This window comes from Pteropus alecto, unplaced genomic scaffold, assembly GCF_000325575.1.
Source record: "Pteropus alecto unplaced genomic scaffold, ASM32557v1 scaffold95, whole genome shotgun sequence".
NCBI classification, from domain to species: domain Eukaryota; kingdom Metazoa; phylum Chordata; class Mammalia; order Chiroptera; family Pteropodidae; genus Pteropus; species Pteropus alecto.
The window spans coordinates 11,481,943-11,505,220 of NW_006441071.1; the positions used below are offsets into that span (position 1 = coordinate 11,481,943).

At 43.4% G+C, this 23,278-nt stretch overlaps 1 protein-coding gene across 1 annotated transcript in view; it reads left to right on the plus strand.

The window, feature by feature from the left end:
* GLDC (glycine decarboxylase) overlaps nucleotides 1-23,278 on the plus strand; it is a 74,926-nt gene that overhangs the window by 45,552 nt on the left and 6,096 nt on the right. Inside the window, exons 16-21 of the mRNA XM_006918365.3 lie at nucleotides 2,359-2,434; nucleotides 10,259-10,384; nucleotides 11,811-11,960; nucleotides 13,206-13,318; nucleotides 14,679-14,820; nucleotides 17,236-17,347. Of these exons, the coding sequence (XP_006918427.1) occupies nucleotides 2,359-2,434; nucleotides 10,259-10,384; nucleotides 11,811-11,960; nucleotides 13,206-13,318; nucleotides 14,679-14,820; nucleotides 17,236-17,347 (719 nt within the window). The remainder of the gene's footprint in view (nucleotides 1-2,358; nucleotides 2,435-10,258; nucleotides 10,385-11,810; nucleotides 11,961-13,205; nucleotides 13,319-14,678; nucleotides 14,821-17,235; nucleotides 17,348-23,278) is intronic.

Below are 23,278 nucleotides of genomic sequence, written 5' to 3' on the forward strand. Positions count from 1 at the left end.
GATAGAAACTGGTTGAATGTTTCAGAGAAAGGAGAAGGCCTGGGTGGCTGGAGGGTAGCGGCAAGGAGAGGAATGGCAGAAGATGTATGTAGAGGTGGGTAGAAGACACGGATCGTATGGAGATTTGTAGACCTCCATGAGGAGCTGGATTTGTGACTTTTGGGAAGGCTTAGTGGAAGAAGTGGAACCTGAGTTGGGACTAGTTGAAGAATGGGTAGAATTAGGCTGGTGGGAGGGGAAAGAGGGCGATCCAGGTTGAGGGTTTTGGAAGTGCTCATTCAAATGCTTCCGTGACCCATCCACAGTGCCTGAGTTGCAGAGCAGTCAGGGTTGCTGCATCACTGAGGATGATGATGATGACAATGACAGTGATAATAGTGAGGAGAGTGCCAGTACTTAATAAGTGTTTACCTTGTGCCAGGCACTGTGATAAGCGCCTTACCGTGAATCATCTCATCACTCATCACATCTGCCATTCGAGACTGGTGCAGTTATTACCTCCATTTCAGAGACGAGAACAGAGAGGCACAGAGAGCCTAAGTAACTAGTGGTGTGAGTGGTTTGCTGAAGTGTGACATATCATTTTTCTGTTCTCGAAATAAGAAACAGCAAATGAGCTAGAACTTGTTTGTCAGAAGCCAGAACACCAGTGTTTGCCTCTCTCCCTGGAAGACAGCAGAGAGAGGCAAAGCTTACCAAACGAGTGACAAGGAACTGCGTGCCCCAGGCCTTATGGGGTCAGGCCTTTTTTAATGTGTTGCTAAACCTCCTAGTTCCATCAGTCAAACAAGGGTTCTGTGAAGGGAAACCCAGGTTTGTTCCCACAACTCTCTTTGAGAAGGATAGCATGCTCAGAGGAGCTGCACGGCTCACGAGGGAAGCACGAGGCTCCTTGAGACAAGCCGACTTCCACTGAAGTCGTTGTCTGTCACTGTTGGTTGGTCATGCATATGACATTCTGATTTCAGTTTCTTCATGTGCAAAATATGGGTGATGGTACCTGCCTTATGGGGATGTTGAGGATTCAATGGGATGGTGCAAAATGCTTGGTGGCAACAACAATAGCCACCATTTACCTGTGCTTACTCCTTGCAGAGTGCCTAGTAAAAAGGAAGTGCTTAAGTAATAGAGCAATTTGTATTTACTGTTATTAATATCATTATTTCTTAGCTCATCTAGCCTCTTCTATTGCTCTGTGGTATGCCCATGCTGTGGAAATCATCACTTTTTTTTTCTTTTCTCCAGCCAGTCTCAAAGCCCTTCACCTCCAAATGTTTCCCTGTTCTCCATCCTCTCTTCATGCTGAGCCCTAAATCATCAATTCTGCCATCTCCTGACACCAAACCATCAATGCCCCTACACTAATTTGCAAACATTTTAAATCTATCTGCTTCCATGCCAGTGTACTCTCTCAAAAAAAAAAAAAAAAAAAAATTCCAATGCTCAAAATTTTAGCTTTTAGTTAAGAAATAAAAGAAAGTTTATCTAATATTTATTTTTGCCTTAATTTAGAGTATGATCTCAATATTACCGGGTGATCAGAAGGGATGAATGCCAAAACCACTGGGTCTTCCACAGAGTCAAAAGATGGTGTAATTTTGTAAAATGGAGGAAATATGTATTTTGAATGTGGGATAAAAACCTCTTACTCACTTCCCTTTCCTTCCTGAAGAGAGTACTGAGATCATTAAGCGACAGTTTATGATTGACTCAGCATTGCTCACTGGAATGTTAATCATTAAGCGAGCTCTAAAAGTGGTGCCTTAAGGACTGTTTTGGTGGGTATGGCCAGGCACTAGCAGCCATGTGCATGTGGAGCCTGGGAAAGCAGACCCTGAGACTGACGAGAATGGTGCCGTATTCATAGTACATAGTTCCTTTGGGGCTGTCTGATCATTGACTAAATATTCGATGATATTAAGAAATCATTGTTCATGATTTTAGGTGTAGTAATTGTAGTTGCATTTTAAAAAATAATTCTTTGAAAGATACATATCGAAGTTTGAATTGGAGAAATGATATGAGTGGTAGGTACGTGGTGGTTCCTTATATTCTTCTCTCTATTTTTGTATGATTTTGAAATTTTCATCATAAAAAAGATCTTTTAGGTTCATGTTCCTCAGCAAGGGTTGAGCAGCCAGTCTCCGAGCAGGAGTGGGTGAGCTTTAGTGCACAGACCAGGTGCTGTTCAGGTCAGTTAGGCTCATGCAAAGATCCCAGGTGAGCTTTCCATGGTGTCCCAGGAGTGCCTTTGTGTCACAGATTGGTGAACACGTGGCCCATGTCTGATGAATATAGAATGAGTAAACGAAAGCGAAAAGGCCCCAAATGCTGATCCTTCTCTTTTTGTCTTTTCAGTGGAGCCCAGGGGGAATATGCAGGGCTGGCCACTATCCGAGCTTACTTAGAAGGGAGAGGAGAGGGACACAGAACGGTGAGTATGGACAGGTGGTGCTTGCTCAGCATTGTGTGGCAGCTGGTCTAGCTCCCAGTGTCCCTTTCATTTTGTGGGACGCTTTCTCCAAGCCTTCTTGAAAGCAGCTGCCAGAACATATAATCAAGAAACAAATTTCTGTGAACCGGCCATTATGATCCTTGCCTCTAAGATACTTCACTGGGAAAACATTTGGAGATAAAAGCCTTTTGCTCTAACCTTGTCTGTAAAATTCAACCAGTTGGCTGTGGAGCTGCTCTCCCAGGGGACAAGAGTGGGGAATGGGGGCAGGAATGTTGCCGTTCCAAGCCTCCTTTCCTTGGCTCAGCCCTGGCCCTAGGCCTGGGCAAAGGGCAGAGACCGAACTTCGATTCTTCTGTAACTCCTACTGTGCCTAAGCACAGTTCTTGTCATATGTTTGCTCAAAAAATATTTATTGAGTCAATAAATGCCCTGTTAAATGTCTGTCAGCTCTAAGCAACAAAAGAAGATGTGGAGTTGAGTTCATGGTTCTGCTTCATTGTTTGCTTTGCGTATGAGAGTCTTAGTCTCTGGGGTCCAAACTGCTCTTGGGGGCCATTGTAGGGACCAACAGGTGCTAATGGGTTTGACAGGACCCCACAGATCCCCAGAGACAGTGCCCTTAGCATTTGAGCTGACATAGACCTCAAATTGTGGCTGAAGGTATCTGTGTTCCTGGGGCCTTCATTTTGGTGATGACCAGCACTAAGCTAGAACTTCCCTGAGCTTGGAGGTGGGGTTCTTAGAGGGAGCAGTTGGTGGGAGTCAGGAGCAGGACAACAGTGTCTGTCCACCCAGGGGGAGTTAGAGAAGAGGATGCTGGGTGGTTCTGGCTGCCCGAGTGAGTGGGGTGCAGTGGCCCAATCTCAGTCCATTCTTGTTTTTATCAAAACTGGGATTGTTTATGGCTAGTCGCCTAGATTTTGCAATGAGAGAATCTAAAAACTGTTTCACTTACCTTTCAAAAAAAAGAGGTGGGGGAGAGCATTTTCTCTTTCATTCCCTTGTTTACTCATGTGTTTTCCCAGGCCTTTGTCGTGGTTGGGGAAAACAATTGATTTTCAAAGACCTTTGAAAAACAGGACATTCACTAACTTAAGAAACTACTGAATACTGGCCAGATACAAGGCACCATCTATGCCAGTCCAGAGGCAGTCCCTGACATTCCAACTTGGTTACTTTTCACTTCGGTTTTCTAAGGGAGGGTTAGTTTAGAACTATATAATTGATTTTTGGAGTACAGAGTCTCAGCACTGTCAGAGATGCATATGGAAAATGTTGAAGCTCCAGTGAAAGAATAGCAGATGACTGACATTAAAAGTTCCTTCTTCTGTTTCCCTCCTTGGCCTCCATGTACTGAGGTAGCCTTTGGAGCTCCTCGTCATCACATGCTTTAACCACTAGCTGTCCGGGGATCCTGGGAAGGCATCCTTCCATCCTGTGTGGCGAGCTCCATGTGCCACCTTCCCTCCCCCTTATGGAGAGGCCTCTAAGATCCACATTGTAGTGCTTGTGGTAGACTAGCAAAGAGCTAAAAAAAAAAAAAAAAAATTCCAATGCTCAAAATTTTAGCTTTTAGTTAAGAAATAAAAGAAAGTTTATCTAATTTATTTTTAAGCCTTAATTTAGAGTATGATCTCAATATTACCGGGTGATCAGAAGGGATGAATGCCAAAACCACTGGGTCTTCCACAGAGTCAAAAGATGGTGTAATTTTGTAAAATGGAGGAAATATGTATTTTGAATGGGATTAAAAAACCTCTTACTCACTTCCCTTTCCTTCCTGAAGAGAGTACTGAGATCATTAAGCGACAGTTTATGATTGACTCAGCATTGCTCACTGGAATGTTAATCATTAAGCGAGCTCTAAAAGTGGTGCCTTAAGGACTGTTTTGGTGGGTATGGCCAGGCACTAGCAGCCATGTGCATGTGGAGCCTGGGAAAGCAGACCCTGAGACTGACGAGAATGGTGCCGTATTCATAGTACATAGTTCCTTTGGGGCTGTCTGATCATTGACTAAATATTCGATGATATTAAGAAATCATTGTTCATGATTTTAGGTGTAGTAATTGTAGTTGCATTTTAAAAAATAATTCTTTGAAAGATACATATCGAAGTTTGAATTGGAGAAATGATATGAGTGGTAGGTACGTGGTGGTTCCTTATATTCTTCTCTCTATTTTTGTATGATTTTGAAATTTTTCATCATAAAAAAGATCTTTTAGGTTCATGTTCCTCAGCAAGGGTTGAGCAGCCAGTCTCCGAGCAGGAGTGGGTGAGCTTTAGTGCACAGACCAGGTGCTGTTCAGGTCAGTTAGGCTCATGCAAAGATCCCAGGTGAGCTTTCCATGGTGTCCCAGGAGTGCCTTTGTGTCACAGATTGGTGAACACGTGGCCCATGTCTGATGAATATAGAATGAGTAAACGAAAGCGAAAAGGCCCCAAATGCTGATCCTTCTCTTTTTGTCTTTTCAGTGGAGCCCAGGGGGAATATGCAGGGCTGGCCACTATCCGAGCTTACTTAGAAGGGAGAGGAGAGGGACACAGAACGGTGAGTATGGACAGGTGGTGCTTGCTCAGCATTGTGTGGCAGCTGGTCTAGCTCCCAGTGTCCCTTTCATTTTGTGGGACGCTTTCTCCAAGCCTTCTTGAAAGCAGCTGCCAGAACATATAATCAAGAAACAAATTTCTGTGAACCGGCCATTATGATCCTTGCCTCTAAGATACTTCACTGGGAAAACATTTGGAGATAAAAGCCTTTTGCTCTAACCTTGTCTGTAAAATTCAACCAGTTGGCTGTGGAGCTGCTCTCCCAGGGGACAAGAGTGGGGAATGGGGGCAGGAATGTTGCCGTTCCAAGCCTCCTTTCCTTGGCTCAGCCCTGGCCCTAGGCCTGGGCAAAGGGCAGAGACCGAACTTCGATTCTTCTGTAACTCCTACTGTGCCTAAGCACAGTTCTTGTCATATGTTTGCTCAAAAAATATTTATTGAGTCAATAAATGCCCTGTTAAATGTCTGTCAGCTCTAAGCAACAAAAGAAGATGTGGAGTTGAGTTCATGGTTCTGCTTCATTGTTTGCTTTGCGTATGAGAGTCTTAGTCTCTGGGGTCCAAACTGCTCTTGGGGGCCATTGTCGGGACCAACAGGTGCTAATGGGTTTGACAGGACCCCACAGATCCCCAGAGACAGTGCCCTTAGCATTTGAGCTGACATAGACCTCAAATTGTGGCCGAAGGTATCTGTGTTCCTGGGGCCTTCATTTTGGTGATGACCAGCACTAAGCTAGAACTTCCCTGAGCTTGGAGGTGGGGTTCTTAGAGGGAGCAGTTGGTGGGAGTCAGGAGCAGGACAACAGTGTCTGTCCACCCAGGGGGAGTTAGAGAAGAGGATGCTGGGTGGTTCTGGCTGCCCGAGTGAGTGGGGTGCAGTGGCCCAATCTCAGTCCATTCTTGTTTTTATCAAAACTGGGATTGTTTATGGCTAGTCGCCTAGATTTTGCAATGAGAGAATCTAAAAACTGTTTCACTTACCTTTCAAAAAAAAGAGGTGGGGGAGAGCATTTTCTCTTTCATTCCCTTGTTTACTCATGTGTTTTCCCAGGCCTTTGTCGTGGTTGGGGAAAACAATTGATTTTCAAAGACCTTTGAAAAACAGGACATTCACTAACTTAAGAAACTACTGAATACTGGCCAGATACAAGGCACCATCTATGCCAGTCCAGAGGCAGTCCCTGACATTCCAACTTGGTTACTTTTCACTTCGGTTTTCTAAGGGAGGGTTAGTTTAGAACTATATAATTGATTTTTGGAGTACAGAGTCTCAGCACTGTCAGAGATGCATATGGAAAATGTTGAAGCTCCAGTGAAAGAATAGCAGATGACTGACATTAAAAGTTCCTTCTTCTGTTTCCCTCCTTGGCCTCCATGTACTGAGGTAGCCTTTGGAGCTCCTCGTCATCACATGCTTTAACCACTAGCTGTCCGGGGATCCTGGGAAGGCATCCTTCCATCCTGTGTGGCGAGCTCCATGTGCCACCTTCCCTCCCCCTTATGGAGAGGCCTCTAAGATCCACATTGTAGTGCTTGTGGTAGACTAGCAAAGAGCTAATAACAAAGGGCCAGCTAACCTAGGTTCCATCCACTCTGTGGTGCTTCCCACCCCTCATTGTTTCCCAGTTCTCCAGTCTGACACCCAGAAGCATCCATGAATGTTAAGGAGTTGGGCACCAAACCAGAAAGGTCAAGGAGAAGGGATGAGAGACCTTTTGATTGGGCCTGTGACTCTTAGATTCTTTCTGGCTCCTTTTCCCTCTGGGTTTTCTAGTCCTGGCATCTCTCCCCGTCCCCTTGTGTGTGATGTTTCTTCTGGCACCATTGTCCACACTACTATCACTGAAGTGTTGTGAGACGCTATTTCATTCTCAAGGATACAGAGGAGCTGGACGCTGCATTTTAGGGAGAGGAGATGGAGGGAAGGCAGGGAAGGCCACCCAGTCCCTGAGCTGGCAGAAATACGCAAATCTTAAGTTTGGAAACGTTGGCATTCTTTCTAGATTAAAGATTTTTAATTAAAGCCAACTTTTTTAGTTAGAGAAGAAGAAAATGACATATTATTCAAATAATCAGGGAGGATTTTTCCACGTCAGAGAAGTCTGAGACAGCTGCTTCTGCACAATAGACTCTAATAGAATCCAGTAAAATATACGCTTTTTTGAAAAGAAGTGTGAGGACATCGTGTGCTACAGAGCCACCCGGGTTCCTGATGGTTCTGTTGTTTCCAGCTGTTTTTGGAAGTTATTTTCACTTTGCCTTTAGGTTAAATTTCAGGGGTTCCTAAAATGCAACTGCCAAGTTCTTGATTTACCAGTTTAATTTGAGAGGATACATTCTTATGTAGCAGTTACCATGGGTCAGGCACTGTCTTACACACTTTATAGTAACTCAGTTTGCTAGTCAAAAATTAACTCAGGTTTGCTGATCGAAGACTGAGTTTCCTATGTAAAGGGAAAGCACTGACCAAAAATCCTTCAAAAAACAACCCCCCAAAACCTGTATGTATTTTTCCTTCCCAAATGCCCAAGTCAAAGTAATGGCCTTTGGCTGTTCGTTTTTTACCAGCAGTAAGAAATGGATTTCTCTTACAAAGGAACATTCTTCCTGAATCCTTCGAGGATGAGCTGTGTTGGGTCTATGCCAGGCACACTGGGGAGTTAGAGAAACACGGCATCCCTAAATGAGCATAAATGCACCAAAATAGATTAGTTTTAGATAAATTAAAGCATCAAATCTGGGTGCTGGTTTTTCCATGTCCCTTATAACACCACAACTCTAAAGTATGGAAAAAGTAACATTAAAAAAAATAACTAACGTTTCCTAAATCTATATAGAAAGCCAGAAATGTCTGACAGTAACATATAAATGAATCATTGACAGAACCACTGAAACTTTTTTTTCTTTCCACTACTACTCTTTATATAGGAATGTGTATTAGTTTTCAGTAGCTGCTATAACTAACACAAACTTAGTGGCTTAAAATAATGCAAATTTATTTTCTCACAGTTAATGGAGGGAGGTCAAAAGTCTAAGGTTGATTTCACTTGGCCAAAGTCAAGGTGTTGGCTGGGCTGGGTTTTTTTCTCAAGGATCCAGGAAAGAATCTCTTTCTTTGCCTTCTTTTCTACTTTCTGGAGGCCTCCTGCATTCCTTGGCTCATGGCCCCTGCCCGCCATCACTCCAAACTCTTGTTCAGTTCAGTCATCACATCTCCTACTTCCCTTAGTCAGATCTCCCTCTGCCTCCCTCTGATGAGAACACTTGTGAATACATTTAGGGTCCTATCTATAATCCAGATTTCAAGATCCCATCTCAAGATCCTTAATCCCTCATCTCAAAATCCTTAACTTAATCACACCAGCAAAGTCCCTTTTGCCACATAAGATAACAGATTCTAGGGATAAGGATGTGGACATCTTTGGGGGCGCATTATTCAGTATATCACGGGATGGTAGACATTTTTAGCTTGAATGTTTTTTGTTTCAGCAGAATTTCCCTGCTGTGAATTCTTAACTTAGGCCTTTAACAAGTATTTTGTATTCATTTCTAACATTCACCTTTCGCTTCTTTAATCATTTTGTCCAGAAGGGATCCTTTTTCCAAAGATCCTTTGATAGAGTAAAAATACCTAGTAAGAAAGGACAAGTGACCCTAGCTTTGGGCCTGAGAAATTAAAGAAAAAAATTCTTTAATTTTTTTAATTAAAAAGTGGGAGGCAAAACAAGAAAAAGGATTTGAGGACAACACAGCATGACCAGCATGAGACCAGCAGCCATTCCAAAGAGGCACACACTTGCTGTCAGCAGAATGACAAAGTAATTTCGTGCGTGCCTATGGTTTACAGTTCTCTTTTTGTACACATGTATTTTTACTAAGTAGATGACTTTGATGACTTTGCTGTTTTTGAGGAAATAGCTGTAAGCTAAGTTTTCCCTTTGTGAGCCCATTTTATAATGCTCATTCCTTTCTCTTCAAGGGGTTAGAGTATTGGTTCTGGGATAAAAAAAAAAGAAAGAAAGAAAGAAAGAAAGGATTATTTTCAGGGTGATCATTGCTTCTCGTTGTTTTTTGTCAGGAAAACTCTGATGCACTTTCTTGTAGTGGGGCATTATCAGATCTACCAGAGCATCTGTGTTTGCCTGTGTTCATATGATTTGGAGGGAGGAAATGAAAATGATTTAAATCTGGGAATTCTAACATTGCACCCACTGTCCACCTTCCATAAAGAATTCAGTACATCTTTAAGCTCTAGTGTAAGCTCTAGCTCTTGAGATACTTTCTCTTGATCTCTTCAGCTTGCAGCAAAACCTTATTCTGAGTTCCTACAGCGCCTGTGGGCGCTAGACATTCATCTATACATATGCCAGAGTTGTCAATGAATGAGTTCTATGCGCACAGAGCAGGGATTGACCATTTTTGTGCTTAGTTTACGATTGTCATGGGAACTAAGGATTCACTGCACAGAATAAACATCCAACAAATGGTGACATAATTGGTGTCCTGGCACTGGGAGGCCTCAGCATTATGTCTGCCATTATTGTCTCTTCTGGATCTCAGATCCAAGCAGAGTTCTGATGCCGTGATTTGAGCATTTGAGTCTTAAAGTTGAAATTTCAATCTCATGTTCTTATAAGATGCTTTCTGCTAATTATAACTGAGACGAGGTTAGAATAAGCCCAGGCTTATTTTTGATGTGCTGGGTTAGGCAAGGAGAGTACTCATGTTCTGAGTCTTTAGGGAACGATGTTTGGGGATTCAAACTTCTCTTTTGGACATTGTTTTCAATACAGTAATAATGAAATTGTAGCAGATTTCAAGGCACTAGTGGTCAATTTTCTTTTATTTATTTATTTTATTTTTTATTTATTTATTTTTTCCTCTTTTTAATTACTCCCACCCCCACTTCCACCCCGACCTATGGATGCTGCAGTCTCCCCTTAAGAACTGGATCTCTGAAGGCGGGGCTTCTCCCCCCACGTGCTCATGGTGCGCACCCAGTGGGCCTGGCACACCCTGGGTATGGTCCGTGGCTCCACCTGGGGCGCAAAGCCAGAACCTTCTGCGTGTAAAGCAGACATGCTAACCACTACACTATGGAGCCACGCCCACTAGTGGTCAGTTTTAATAAAAGATGCAGAGCCTATTTAGTATTTGCTCGAAACATATTGTAGGTCTTTATTGTCGTTATGAAGAGCCTGGTGATTATTTTCTTCTCCTTCCTTTCTTCCTTCCTTTCATTCCATTCCTAAGGTTTGCCTCATCCCGAAATCAGCTCATGGGACCAATCCCGCAAGTGCCCACATGGCAGGCATGAAGATTCAGCCCGTGGAGGTGGATAAATGCGGAAATATTGATATAGCTCACCTCAAGGCCATGGTACTTGTTTTATGCTTAACAGAAGAGAGACGTCTGGGTTGGGAAGAGGTGGTGGGGTCAGGGACTGGATGGTTTATATCAATGTTATATTCTTTTGCATTCTAATTAAAGGACTGCAATTCCTCCTCTGAATGGATCTGGGGCAAATGGCGTAAAATCAGAAAACCTAACTATCCACATAAAAACAATAAAAAGCAACAGTCACATTTTTGGTCCAGAATAAAGCTGACCATAGTCTACTTTACCACTTCCTTCTCCAACAGGGAGAAGGTTCTTTAAATTGAAATCCCATTCTCTAATTCATGCATGTGTAAGAACGTGAATGAATTATTCATGGTGGTAGTAAGGATATTTCTTGCAAGATCTGCCTATTCCTGCCCACCATCCCTCCTTCCCCCATTAATAATCAAACTGCGGTCAATCTTTTTCTCAATCTTTGTGTTGGAAACTAAAACATAAATGTAGATTTTGCAAATGTCTTGGCCACCCCAGCCATTACTTGCTGAATTTCAGGCAGCGTTCCACCTTCCTTCCTGAAACACCGACCCCCACTCCCAACCTCCCAACCTCCAGGAAGAGGTTGCCTAGCAACCATATCTGCTTTCCACTGGTGGACTGGAGGCTGCATCTTAAGAGGGAAGGAAATCAGTCGAATAGCAATGTGATTTTGTCAGGGTTATTAGGCATGGAGTCTGAGAACTTCAAGTAACTGCTTTCAAGGGAAGTGGAAAATACACAACTACTCATCACTCTCATCCATCCCGACTCTTCAATCCCCCCACAAAGTTTTTACCAACAAATATTCTGGGCCAGTAGTTGTAATTATTAAGTCTCTCCAATATAGGTTATGACCTTAATTTTTTTTTACATTTCTTCACAAGCCTGCTTGGACTTGCTGGTCAAAAAAACAGAAATGTGCCCTTTATATATGTTTGCCTTCTGTCAAAAGAAAAAACGAGGGAGATTTTAAAAAATCAGAACAGGAACACTCCTTATGGCAATTCCAATTTCAACAGAAAGAGGGGGAAAGGAAAGAAGGGTAGATATGGCAAAATGAGCAGAGAGAGATTAACTATGAGAATAGATACGTCTGGAACCAAAAAGATCCGAAATAATTGCTGAGATGACTTAAACCGAAGGAAAACAGCTTCAGAGAGAGCCCAAAATATCCAAAAATCTCTGAATAAGTCTTGTTGGTCTTAACAATGGAGACCTAGCCTGAAGGGATCTTATTACTGTTTTGGAATGACCAATGAAGGGAATAATGGCTGTGGATCTTTTATTGTTGTCATCATACTTTGAGACAATTTCAGACATGAAAAGACCAAGACTTCGTCTCTCTTAATCCTTTAATATAAAAAGCAAGGGTTTGACTAAGAAAGTAATGTTCTCCCTTTATCTCCCTCTGCCCTTTTCTACACTACAGGTAGATAAACACAAGGAGAACCTGGCAGCAATCATGATTACGTACCCGTCCACCAATGGATTGTTTGAAGAGAACATCAGCGACGTATGTGACCTGATCCACCAACATGGAGGCCAGGTCTACCTAGATGGGGCAAATATGAATGCTCAGGTGGGCAACATGAGAAGGGCTCCCTGAGAAAACCGTTAAGAGAAATTTTTTTTCTCTTACTTCTTGACAGTTGTCTTAAAGCATGACACCGAATTCAGAACAGAGGCTGACTTTCCTTATAGGCAATTTCAAACAAAGTACCCCAATTTCGCTGAGATTACAGATCCTAGATGAAGTGATGGGAGATGCTGGGAAAGAAGCAAAAAGATTGAAAGGAAGTAGAGAAGGAGCTGAATGTCTTTAGCTTGCCAGAGGGTACTGTCCCTCTGAGGGTACAACAGGCAAAAAGTCTACTTGACTCCCTTCCTTAGGGAATTCAGACCCAAATTCTGGCTACTTGTGAATGCTGGTCTCCTATGGCCTCGGACAAGCCATTAACTTGGCTTCAGCTTCATCAGTGTGCAACAGCTGAATAGTTCTGTCTCTGAAGGGCTGATGCTGATTACTTGTTGGGGATGGGCTAGGGGTTCCTCAGCACCCCTGAGGAAGTGCTGTAGGGAGCCACTGGAGCAGAGGAGTATCATCATGTCTTTCAGGATCTCCTTAACTTCTTGGTCATTGTTTGTTGTTTGTTTCACTATTTCAGACTCTTTCTGCTTTTTTTTGCTTTCTGTCTGATTCCCTTTGTAAGTGTGGTTTAGGGATTGCCTATTGCTTCAGTAGCATAAATGCTTTCTTTATCACTGGCCACATTCAAAATCAGCCCGTGGGAGGGATGCCTGTTGTGTTGCGGTTGGCATCAGGATGGTCTCAGGAAAACTGTCGGCCTCCCTTCCTCTCCCTGGGCTCAGCATTCTCTTGGGCCACCCTCCAGCCAACTCTGTTGGGGTGCCCAGAGGGGCCCTTTGTTAAAGTGCATGATACCCAAAGCCAGCCGTGCTGGGGAAGCAGAACTGCTGGGGTGAAAGTTGCCTGTTTCAAAAGCAAGGAGTACATCCTTTCTTGTGCTAGGGGTGCTTCCTCTCCTCCCTCTTGGGGCGAATAATTAGAAGTGGACTATATATTTGAATCTGTATTTTAAAATTGAAGTTAAGCTATATGGTTGATTGCTGTTTCCACAGAAACCACAAGCCTTGCTGCCTATGGAATGCCAGGCTTTGCCTGCAGAACTCAGCCAGTGTTGGGGACATGTCTGTGAACCATTCTGCCTGCCTTTCCTCTGAGGGGAAAGGCTGCAGCAAACAGCATGGCCGCCTCTCCAGAGCACCTTTTCAAGCTCTTGACTTTTGCGTTTTGCTCTAGTAGGTGGGAATTTGTCGTCCTGGAGACTTTGGGTCTGATGTCTCACACCTAAATCTTCACAAGACCTTCTGCATTCCCCATGGAGGAGGTGGCCCTGGCATGGGGCCCATCGGAGTGTGAGTTCTGCGCCGCTGATTTCAGAATGGCTTTGGAGAATGAAACAATATCCCCAAACTTGTTATTCTTCCCATTGAGGTTTTCAAGTGTCAGGCATACCTCATATGCAGTATGTCTGTAGGAGCCGGGGGAGGAGCAGTGAAAGGGGTGCTTTTAGGGTATGTCCAAAGAGGAGCATAGTTAGTGTTTATTAACCACAGTTTTGATTGGCCACAGTAAGCTCCCATTCAGGCACAGACAGGGAAGGTTTATTAACAGAATAACGAAGAGAGGGGCGGCTTTCCTGGAATGTTATAAATCAGAACTGAAATATTAACACTTGGAAGCACCTTTCAGACTTTAACTTAGACTTCCAAGCAGGTTTTCTTTCTTTCTTTCTTTTTAAAACCAGCCGTTGGTTATATTGAAAGTGAATTATCTAACGACAACAATAACAAAAAGAACTCACAGTAGAAGAGCAGCCGCCAGGACCTGCGGGGCAGGGGGCATAGGGAGAGGCTGGTAAAATAGCATAAACTTTCAGCTATAAGATGAATAATGTCTGAGGATCTAATGTATAGATAGTACGGTGACTATAGTTCATCACATTGTACATTGTAATTGAAATTTGCTAAGAGAGTAGAACACATTCTTATCCCACCCCACAAAAATGAATTGGATGTAAAGTGTTTTTGCAGCCTGAATTCTTATTGCACCTGACTAAAGCAATACCTTGTAGTTGTCGATAACTTTTTATGTTGTGGAATCGAATCGTCTTATGAAAATGATGCTGAGCAGCCATTTCCTGAGCTTCCAAAAATGTGCCCAATGGGCCAGTCTTTGGGGTTGCTGGAATCCCTCTTGCTTTTTTCTACTTTTCTTTTTGATTATGACTATTTATTATAAGTGGAGGAGCCCCAGTGCCTCAGCTGTTGGGAAGGTGAGGTGGATGATGGTCACATACTGGCCTCCAATGCGTAGCCCATAGACTTCTCAGTGGCACCCTTTTATACCCCTTAGATGCCTCAGGAAAGTGTGGGGCATGGAGCTGGGAGGGAGGGGACACAGGACTGGGATGCCCCCACATCCTAGTGAGCCCATGGCTCTGCATGCTAGTCCATGGCCGCCTGCCTCTGTCAAATCCTTCGCCACAGTTCTTGGGCGAGCCACTGGGATGCTGATGGCTAGTGAGCCATGCTTCCAGGGAAGGAGGAAGGAAGGAACACTTCCTGAACATCTGCCTCTTAGCAGGTGTCAGGTCCCTTCTACTGTCAGACTTCCTCTACTAAGAATAGAGCTTCCTGAGAGGGCCCAGGACTTGCCTGTTTGGTTGGAGTTGATCTTTTTACATCCTTCGAATTTGTACTTAAAAAAATACAGGAAGAAGCATCTTGCCCCTTTTCTGCCCAGTCATCCCATAATTTCAGTAAAGCCAGATGAGGATGCCTGGCCTGTGGGTACCGTCAGCGCGGCCCCGTGGGGCTCCAGTTCCATCTTGCCCATTTCATGGGCTTACATTAAGGTGAGGCCTGTGAATGTGTGTTAGGCGGGTGGGGGATTGATGTGTGGGTGGGGGATTGCAGACTTCCTTCTTAACGTAAAGTTGAAAAAAATCCATGATCTGAGATGTGGTTAGTGAAGATCGCTGATGACTTGGGATCAAGAAATCTTCCTGCAGGGATCAGCTAAAAGTCATTTCATCTCATCTTCATTATGCTATTTCTTTTGGGTTCTCATAGTGCGTTTAACATCAGAGAAATTAACACACCAGATATATTTTTTCAGACAGAGGTAAGTTCTATGAGTCATATGGATGTTCTGGCCACGTCATTTGGTTTCCTGTAGGATTTGTATGGCCCCTTGCAAGTGAAAAACAGTGTGTATACTAATTTTTACACTCCGTTGAGATCCTGGGATAAATTTTAGGAATACGTCTCACTTCCCTTTATGTTTTTTGGGACTGGAGGAAAGGTAGCAGCAATTTGCTTATGTTGTGGGTTCCCAAAGTTCTTTGCGCTTTATGGCCTGTGGAACTGTACTCGCAGGTAATTAGACTTTGTCAGAGAGCAGGCTTCCTTCCTTTGTGTTTCTCCAAAAAAAACACCAGGCCAGAGTTTATACAGCTCTCGTTCAGACTGGCCTGCCCGCCACTTGGGCTGATAGGACTGTGCATTGCATAGGAATACTTGCTTATCTGCTATTAGAGCAGCTTTCTCAACTGGCTCCCCTCCTTAAAGGAAGGGTATCTTTTGGTGAAATAAAACCTCAGAACTCAGCTATGCATGTCATGCCGGATGACTCTCTAGGGCTGGCTGCTACTCTCGAATAGTGTGGCGTTTATGATTCTTAAGGAAAACTTTCTGGGTAGTTGAAATAAAAATTCTCAGAGACTACTAAAACCTGTTTTTGAAAACGACACTCAAGTTGTTCTGCAAATAGTAACAACAAAAACAGTAATAATAAAAGTCTACTTCTTTGCAAACAGAATCTAATTTCCAGCGTCCTTTTGGTCCCTTGGTCCTGTAAACCTCGGTTATTTGTTATGGACATATTTGCGTTAAAGATGGTTTCCTACATATAAAAAATAAATGCCCCAAGGCTAGTTTGGCCATATGCCAGGAACACCAGACAGAGCCTCGATTTAAAAATAAAATAAAGTAGGGGTTAGGCTGCCCCTTTGGCTTTGGTCCCTCTCTTTATTTCAGGCCATTGTTAGTTATCACCTGGACTCTAGAACTACCTGTCCTCTCCCTGCCTCAGTCCACCTCGGACACTCCCTAAGGAATTGCTAGATTTTTCTCTAAGGTCCTCAGATTTTCCCCTTGCTTCCCTTTGCCATCACTGCTGCGTCTTACTAGCCTGCATAGAATTCTTAGGGAATTTTTCCAAAATGCACATGCCCAAGTCCCATCTCAGGAAGAATCAAATTTAGCATATGTGGGGTAGGGCTTGAGCCATCCAGCTGCTTCATAACTCTGAAGCACGAGTCAAGAGCCAGTGGCTGGCTGAACCGAGTCCAAGTTCCTAGCAAAGGTTTGAGGATTTCAAGAGGTAGTCACAATTCACCAGATGTGACAGTAACTCCCACACTGCAGCTATGTGCCTTCCCTTCCACAGCTTGGTTTTTGCCATCCTTCTCATCTGGAGTGCCTTCCCCTTTCTCTTTGTCTAAATTCTACCGATTCTTAAGTTTCCACTCAAGTTCTAACTCTTATTTTAGGAGCCCTTCTTTGACCAGCCTGGCCAAGTATGTCTTCTCCTTACTGTTGTTTTCTTTAATGCTGTCTAATGTGCTTTACATTAGTTGTGTATTTAATGCATATCAAATCTCCAATGTACATGTTGTATTCTGGGAAGAAAATCGGCAATAAAAATTGGTGCAATCTTGACTTTAAGTTCTTTGCTGGTGATGATGTTCACACCAGATAATCACAGGGAATTAGGAATCACCAAGAAAGGAGAAGATTGAGTATGGCAGTTGTTAAACATAAATGACTTTGACTATGGACAGTTGGAAGACGAACCACACAGAACTGATTCGGGGGGGGGTTTGGTCTAGATCCCATGGGATTCTTGGCAATTATCAAGACGTCTCAAATTCATATTAAAGGAAAATTCCCCCAAATGAGTATAACCTAAAAACAATTCTTTTTCCTTTTTAGATGACACAATAGTCAGCAGTCAGTTTTGCTCTGCTATAAGCTTTGTTACTACAATAAGAACGTAAAATGACTGTTTAGAAGAGAAAACCAAAATTTATTTCAGGCCAAGAGAGGACTGACAGATGTCCTTGTTAGGGTTTTCCACTCATCTGCAATTTATAGAGTGATGGTGGGCTGACTTCCTCTGTGGAGGGATTTCTCTGGAGGTGTCTTTGGTTAGTGTCTCTCTGGTTTATCTGTTCCATGATTGATGGCTCTTTTCCCCTCTGTTGCAGATGATGGGAGCCAATGGCCTAAAACAGGCCACGGAAATTGCTATATTAAATGCCAACTACATGGCCAAGCGATTGGAAAAACACTACAGAGTCCTTTTCCGGGGTGCAAGAGGCAAGTATTAACTTTAGTCTACCCTCGCCTTGGTTTTTTTTCTTGGCCAAACCAAGTTGGACCTAGTAGATGTTTTCTGTCATGGGCGGGAAACTTGTGTTTCTTAGCATATACCAGAGAAAAGCATAGAGTTATTGGAAATAACTTCAATTTAGTGAACAATTCAGGGGTATCAGTATTTGCAAGGCCCTGCGATGAACTTAGTCTACGCAGCTCAGGTCAAGAAGGAGCCCACACCGCCGAGAGACGTATACATAAATACTACGAGCTTATTATTACCACAAAGTGCTATGGGAGTGCCCCGAAAGAGAAGAGTAATTCAGACTGGGCAGAGGCATGATGAGATAGTTGGGAGAGCCTTAAGGAAGGAGCCACTGAGTTGAGCCTGGAAGGAAGCGTAGCAGAAGCCCAGTAAACAGAATTATAGGAGGAAGCCGTAGAAAAAGGAGATGTCTGGGTGTCAGGAGTGTTGGGCGGGTTGAAGCACGGTGGGATAGGATGAGAGGGAGCAGATGAGAATGAGGCCAGAGAGGTAGCATGGGGCCTTGAAGATCTTGGAAGGCTCGGGACTTTACCCTTGAGCCTGAACGATTTTTGAGCAGAGGAAAGACAGGATTAAGAGAATGTGAAAATTATTAAAACAGTGGCAGGGGATGAACATGCTGCTAGAATTAGAATCAGTAGGACTTAATTTCTTATGAGTTGAGTGTGAAGGGAAATTTTAGGGATGCCTCTTAGGCTAGTTATAGAGCGAATAATAGATGGAGGAGCAAAGTTACCCTGGAAGTGATGGGAGGCGAGGAAACCAGATGGACATGCAGAGATTTAGCTATGGTCACAGAATCTGAGAGCAGACTCTTGGAAATGGTGAGACCAAGGAAAGAATATTGAAAACCAGAGCTAAACCCCTCAAGTAGATGGCTATGTTAAGTGGGATGCAGAAGAAGGGGTGCTGGTGATGAGGGACTCCATTCCGGAGGTGGCTTTAGAGCCCCCACAGCACTGGTCACAGCGCCTCTCCCCAGAAGCCCCTGTTTGTCCTTACTGCTTTGTTCTGACCCTATCTCCCTGCTGGAGCCTCCCTTTCTGGGTGGAGAGAACTACCCCTCCTCTTGGCTTGCCCCCACCCTCCACCCCTTCCCACCCTGAGGCTTTCTCTGTCAACCCTGAACTCCTGCAGGGTGGGGACTGTGCCTGCTGCAGTTCTCGAGCTCCCATACCTGGCATCACGCCTGGCACTGTATGAGTGATCAACAAACTGCTTGTGTGTTGCCCAACAGGGAGAGACAGGCTAGAGTACGTGGCTGGTCTTATGATAGGAGTCTTAAAAAGCATCTTTGCCTTTAACAGTCAGGAAACCTTTGGCCACCTCTGAAAGCAGTTAGGGCAAAAAGGTGAGGCTGATGCCAGATGGAAACAGGCTGAGAAGTGGACTCGGGTTGGGGAGAAGAAGAGGAGGCATTCGTCGTTTAAGGGAGTTTGGTAGTGAAGGGAGTGGGAGCTACTTCAGTAGGATGCAATTTTGTTTTGTTTCTAAATAAGGAAACATGATTTTAAGCTGGCAGGGAAACGGCTGTGGAGACTGGAGAGTGAAGCTACAATAGAGGGAATAATAGACGGAGGAACGAAGTCACCCTGAAGGCGATGGGAGGGGATGGAGCTAAGAGCCAGGTAGACAATGCAACGCATTGCATGTGGGCACAGAACCCTAGAGTAGGGACAGAGAGGACTTTGAGCAGAGGGACAGCAGTTAGCATGCAGCCTGCCCAGACCTCGGGCCCCAGCAACGAAGCCCCTTTTTTTCTGCTCTCGGTTTCCCAGCCCAGGCGGAGTGTACATCTACAACGTCTGCATCTGTGATCTTTCGTTTAAAGGCTGGTCTTGCCTTATAAATATGTATCCAAAAGGGTGTTTCTGAAGTTTGAAAATAGAAAAAACTAAATAACCAGCAGCTCTGGGTAGGAATGCTCCCCAGAGAGTAGGAAAGAAAGTTGCGAGCAATATGTCTCTAAGCAACACAATAAAATGCTTCTGAAGTGGGAATTAAAGAAGCAGCAAGAGCTGCTAATTAATTCAAGTATAGCTCCTGCGCTGTGAAATGTATCCTGCTTCTGTAGTGGCCTTCAAGATCAGCTTAAGTATTTGTTTGCTGTGGTTATAGAAGTAATGTATAGATGCTCAAAATGGAAAATTTGGAAAATAGAAAAGTCTGAGGCAGAAAATGTGAATGATCCATGGTTCCGTCAAGCAGACGTAACCACTAGAAACATTTTACCGTATTCCCTTTCATCTTACTTTTAGGCAGTTGAGATCATATTACACAGTTTATATCCTGTTTTTTTAACTTTATCTAATATCGTGATCATGTTCCCATGTCATTAAATGTTCTTTGAAACTGGATACGTCCATTCTATTGTATGGATATACCATGATTTAAGCAATTCTATTGGGTCTCCTCCCTACCGAGTTGTTTGCATTTGTAACAATACTGCAATGAATATTCTTTATTTAGATATTTTTTAAAAAACATCTCTGGTTAGAGTTGTAGAAGAGACATTATTATCTTAGAGGATACAAATTCATTTAAGCTCTTGATACATATGGCGTAGTTGTCCCCCTAGAGAGTTTGTACTAATTTATTGCACACTGTTAGCATATGAGAGTGACTATCATGGCAGGGCCTAGTGAGCATGAAAAAGCAACACAAACCCAAACTAAAATATCTTGGCCAGTTCGATGAGTGAAAAATGATATTTTTGCTTTAATTTACAAGATTTTTGGTTTTTTTCTCTAACAACTTTTTTTATATATATTGAAAGCTTCCTAAAGATAAACTCTGGCAACTTCGTTGTGATAGAATTCACATGCCGTACAAATTACCCATTTAAAATGTACAATTCAGTGATTTTCAGTATGTGCACAGAGTTGCACGATGTAAAGTTTAGTTCTTTAAAGCAAGAATGAATGTGATGTGGGGAAGGGGGCAGCATTCTGGGAGAGAAGGAAGTGAACAAGCCAGTGTGCCTTAGTGCCTGCCAGGCTGCCAGGTGCTTAGCATTTAAATGACAGCTTTGGGCAGAGCCGGGACCAGTCCTAGGGGATTTGCAGCTCAGGAAGATAGATGACATTTCCATTTGTTTTGACATTTTACCCCAGAATTAAATAATGAATACTATTTCTCATCCTAAGCAGAAATAGATCAGTGATTATAGACTTTATTAACCAATCCCAAAGTTCATGAAACCAAAAATTGTCTCATGTTTGGTCTGGTAAACACATTCATTATATAATTTGAGGCTTAGCATTTTAAGGCCTAGAAAAGAATTATCACTGTACCTCCCGAGGGCCCCAAATAGAAATGTTTTTAAACGCATTGTATTCCAAAATGGTAATGGCAATATTTTAAGACTGTTATTCATCTTAATCCTATTTACTAGCTCTAAATAAGACTTTGGAATTGTGGATGACTATGAGGCAATAATTTTAATGAATTCCAGGCTTCCCTTTATGGGCCATTTCTCTGAGAGATTTGAAAATACCAGCTAAACTGTTGAGGCTTACGGTTTTGCTAAGCGAGGAAGTGACGGGCAAGAATTGAGATGGGGGAGCCGCACTAGTATTTATTCTGCTAGACTAGGAAAGAAAGGAATTATTTTAGGTAAAATACATTTTGCAAGGAGGAACTTAAAAAATTCATAGATGTGTACTCTTGTTGGGGGAGGCTAAGCTCACTTTTTGCTCTAAATGCAGTTCCTGTCAGTGGAGTAGACAACTTTGTTAGTATCTCAATGTTTTATTTATGTTTTAAATTCTTAAATGCCTGTCCCTTTTTGACCTTGGATAAACCTAACTCTGGAAATTCCTGAGAAGGGGTTTCCTCGTGGCCTTTATGGGCAGACATGGGCCTCAGGCTGGGCCCTCACATCCCGGCAGGGCGGTGACCCCCTGAGGCCAGGGGCCCTGTTTACCTGACCTCAATCCCAGTCAGGAGTTTCAGCTCTTGTTAGTTGTGGTCCCTGGATTGCAACTGAAGAGGTTGACTGAGTGTTGTCGATTGCCCGTCCAAGCCCGTGAGGTCCATTTATTTCTATGCAGCCACTCTGAGGATGCGGGATAAGTAAGGTCTGGACCCTGCTTTCAAGGGGAGTTTTGAGAAGTCTTATTTTTCCATAGCGTGTTCCCATGTCATCTTCAGCCTCGGAAGAGAATTAACATCGGGGGGTGGGGGGTGTTCCAAGCAGAGAGCCAAGCCACCTGTATTTTGCTTTTTCACCATCCTACCCTCTCTCTTCCTTGCTCCCTTGACTTGGCATCTTTTCAGATTCTGTTGTAGTCACGGTTCGACCCAGTGGAAACAACTACTCAGTAAAAATTAAAACTTGCACTGGTCAGTTTATACAATTTCTACTTCAGAGTGCCCTGACTCACCATATGCCATAGAAGGTTGTGTATCTTTTTGTATATCTTTTCTCCTTAAAAACTGCAAACAAAGATGAACAACTTGGGATCTGGCCTCCAACAGCCACCAAGTTTAAATTTCACCCCTTTCAGCGGTCAAGTAAGAGAGAGAGAGGGCTCGAACGAGCAGTGCTGAAATTCCACTAGTTTCCATTTGAACGCATTAGAATATGGATTTAGAAAATAACATCTGAACCTCATTTGAAAATGGAGCTCTTCCCAAACCACTTGGTTGTGGTAGGGGCCTCTGCAGATGAAGTCCTGGTATTAGCCGCGTTGGGCTGGGCTGGGCTTGATGGGGCCTTAAGACTCTGCTCTCTGCCCACCAGCAAGAGCAACTCCCCTCTGCTGTCATGTGTCCCTCTCCCCCTCCCCGCCTGCTGGCTGAGCGTCCTTCAGAGCAGTGAGCTTTTTCCTTCTGTCATTGTCACAATGCTAGGGGTAGCTGCCAGAGGCTCGGAGAAGAGAGGTTAAAGATTGGGCTTCCAAAATGGGGTAGGTCATCGAGGATTCCTGGAGTTAATTGTTGATGAGAATTTAAATAATCTCATGATTTTTTTCCCTGAACATTCCAGCTGGTTATTCCTTTTGGCACTTTCCCCCCCAAGTTTACCTACTTGTGAATACAGTTTTCTACTTTTGAATCACACTCCTCACAAATTTAATCCCTATCATTGTTAGAAAGCATGTTTTAAAAATAAATATGCAGTGACAGTATATTCAAAGTCTCAGGCTCTCCTACTTTCATTTTCAGACAAAACCAATCCTTTCATGTGTATTCATTACATAAGAAGCAGAGCAGTCCATAGACTATCTCCGTTAATGACTGGAGCTATTCTTTGCAGGCCTGAGCTGTCCGCTCCAAGTGTCTGTAAATAGATTCATTGTTTGCTGAAAGTCAGGAAAGCAGGTTAAGAAGGAGTGCATTATTGTCTAATGCTAAGATACTTTCCTCGAAGGAAATTCATCAGTCGCACGGGCCATGGAATTTGGGAAGCCCCCCCCCCAGGAGTGCTGATCTATTATGAAAATGCTCACTTACTCTGTGGTTTATTGTTGATGATGGATGGGTGGCCAACAGCTCACGCTGGGAAGATGGCAGTCCGGGCATAGAGAGGCAATCAGTTTATGAACTAGAACAAAGTGAACTGACCCCCACAGAGACTTTGGCCTCATCGACTCCTTGCCACTGGTGGTGTGCTGTTTGACAGCCTCTATTTCTAATTCTTGGTGTGAAACCTAAACTTCAAAAGCCCTTTTGAAGAATTCTGTAAAATTCTGTGTGTCTTATGCTTAGTATATATTTACTACACACAGAAGAAACAGTTATTTGATGTCGAGGGCAAAGTTACTGAAAAGAGTGTCGATGCATCTTCAGCTTTAGAAGTATTTTGTAGAAAAGGATCAGGTCTGTGATGATTGGTAGATTTTAGGTCCTCGGCGTTAGAAATAATCTCATCCACAGGAATCTCT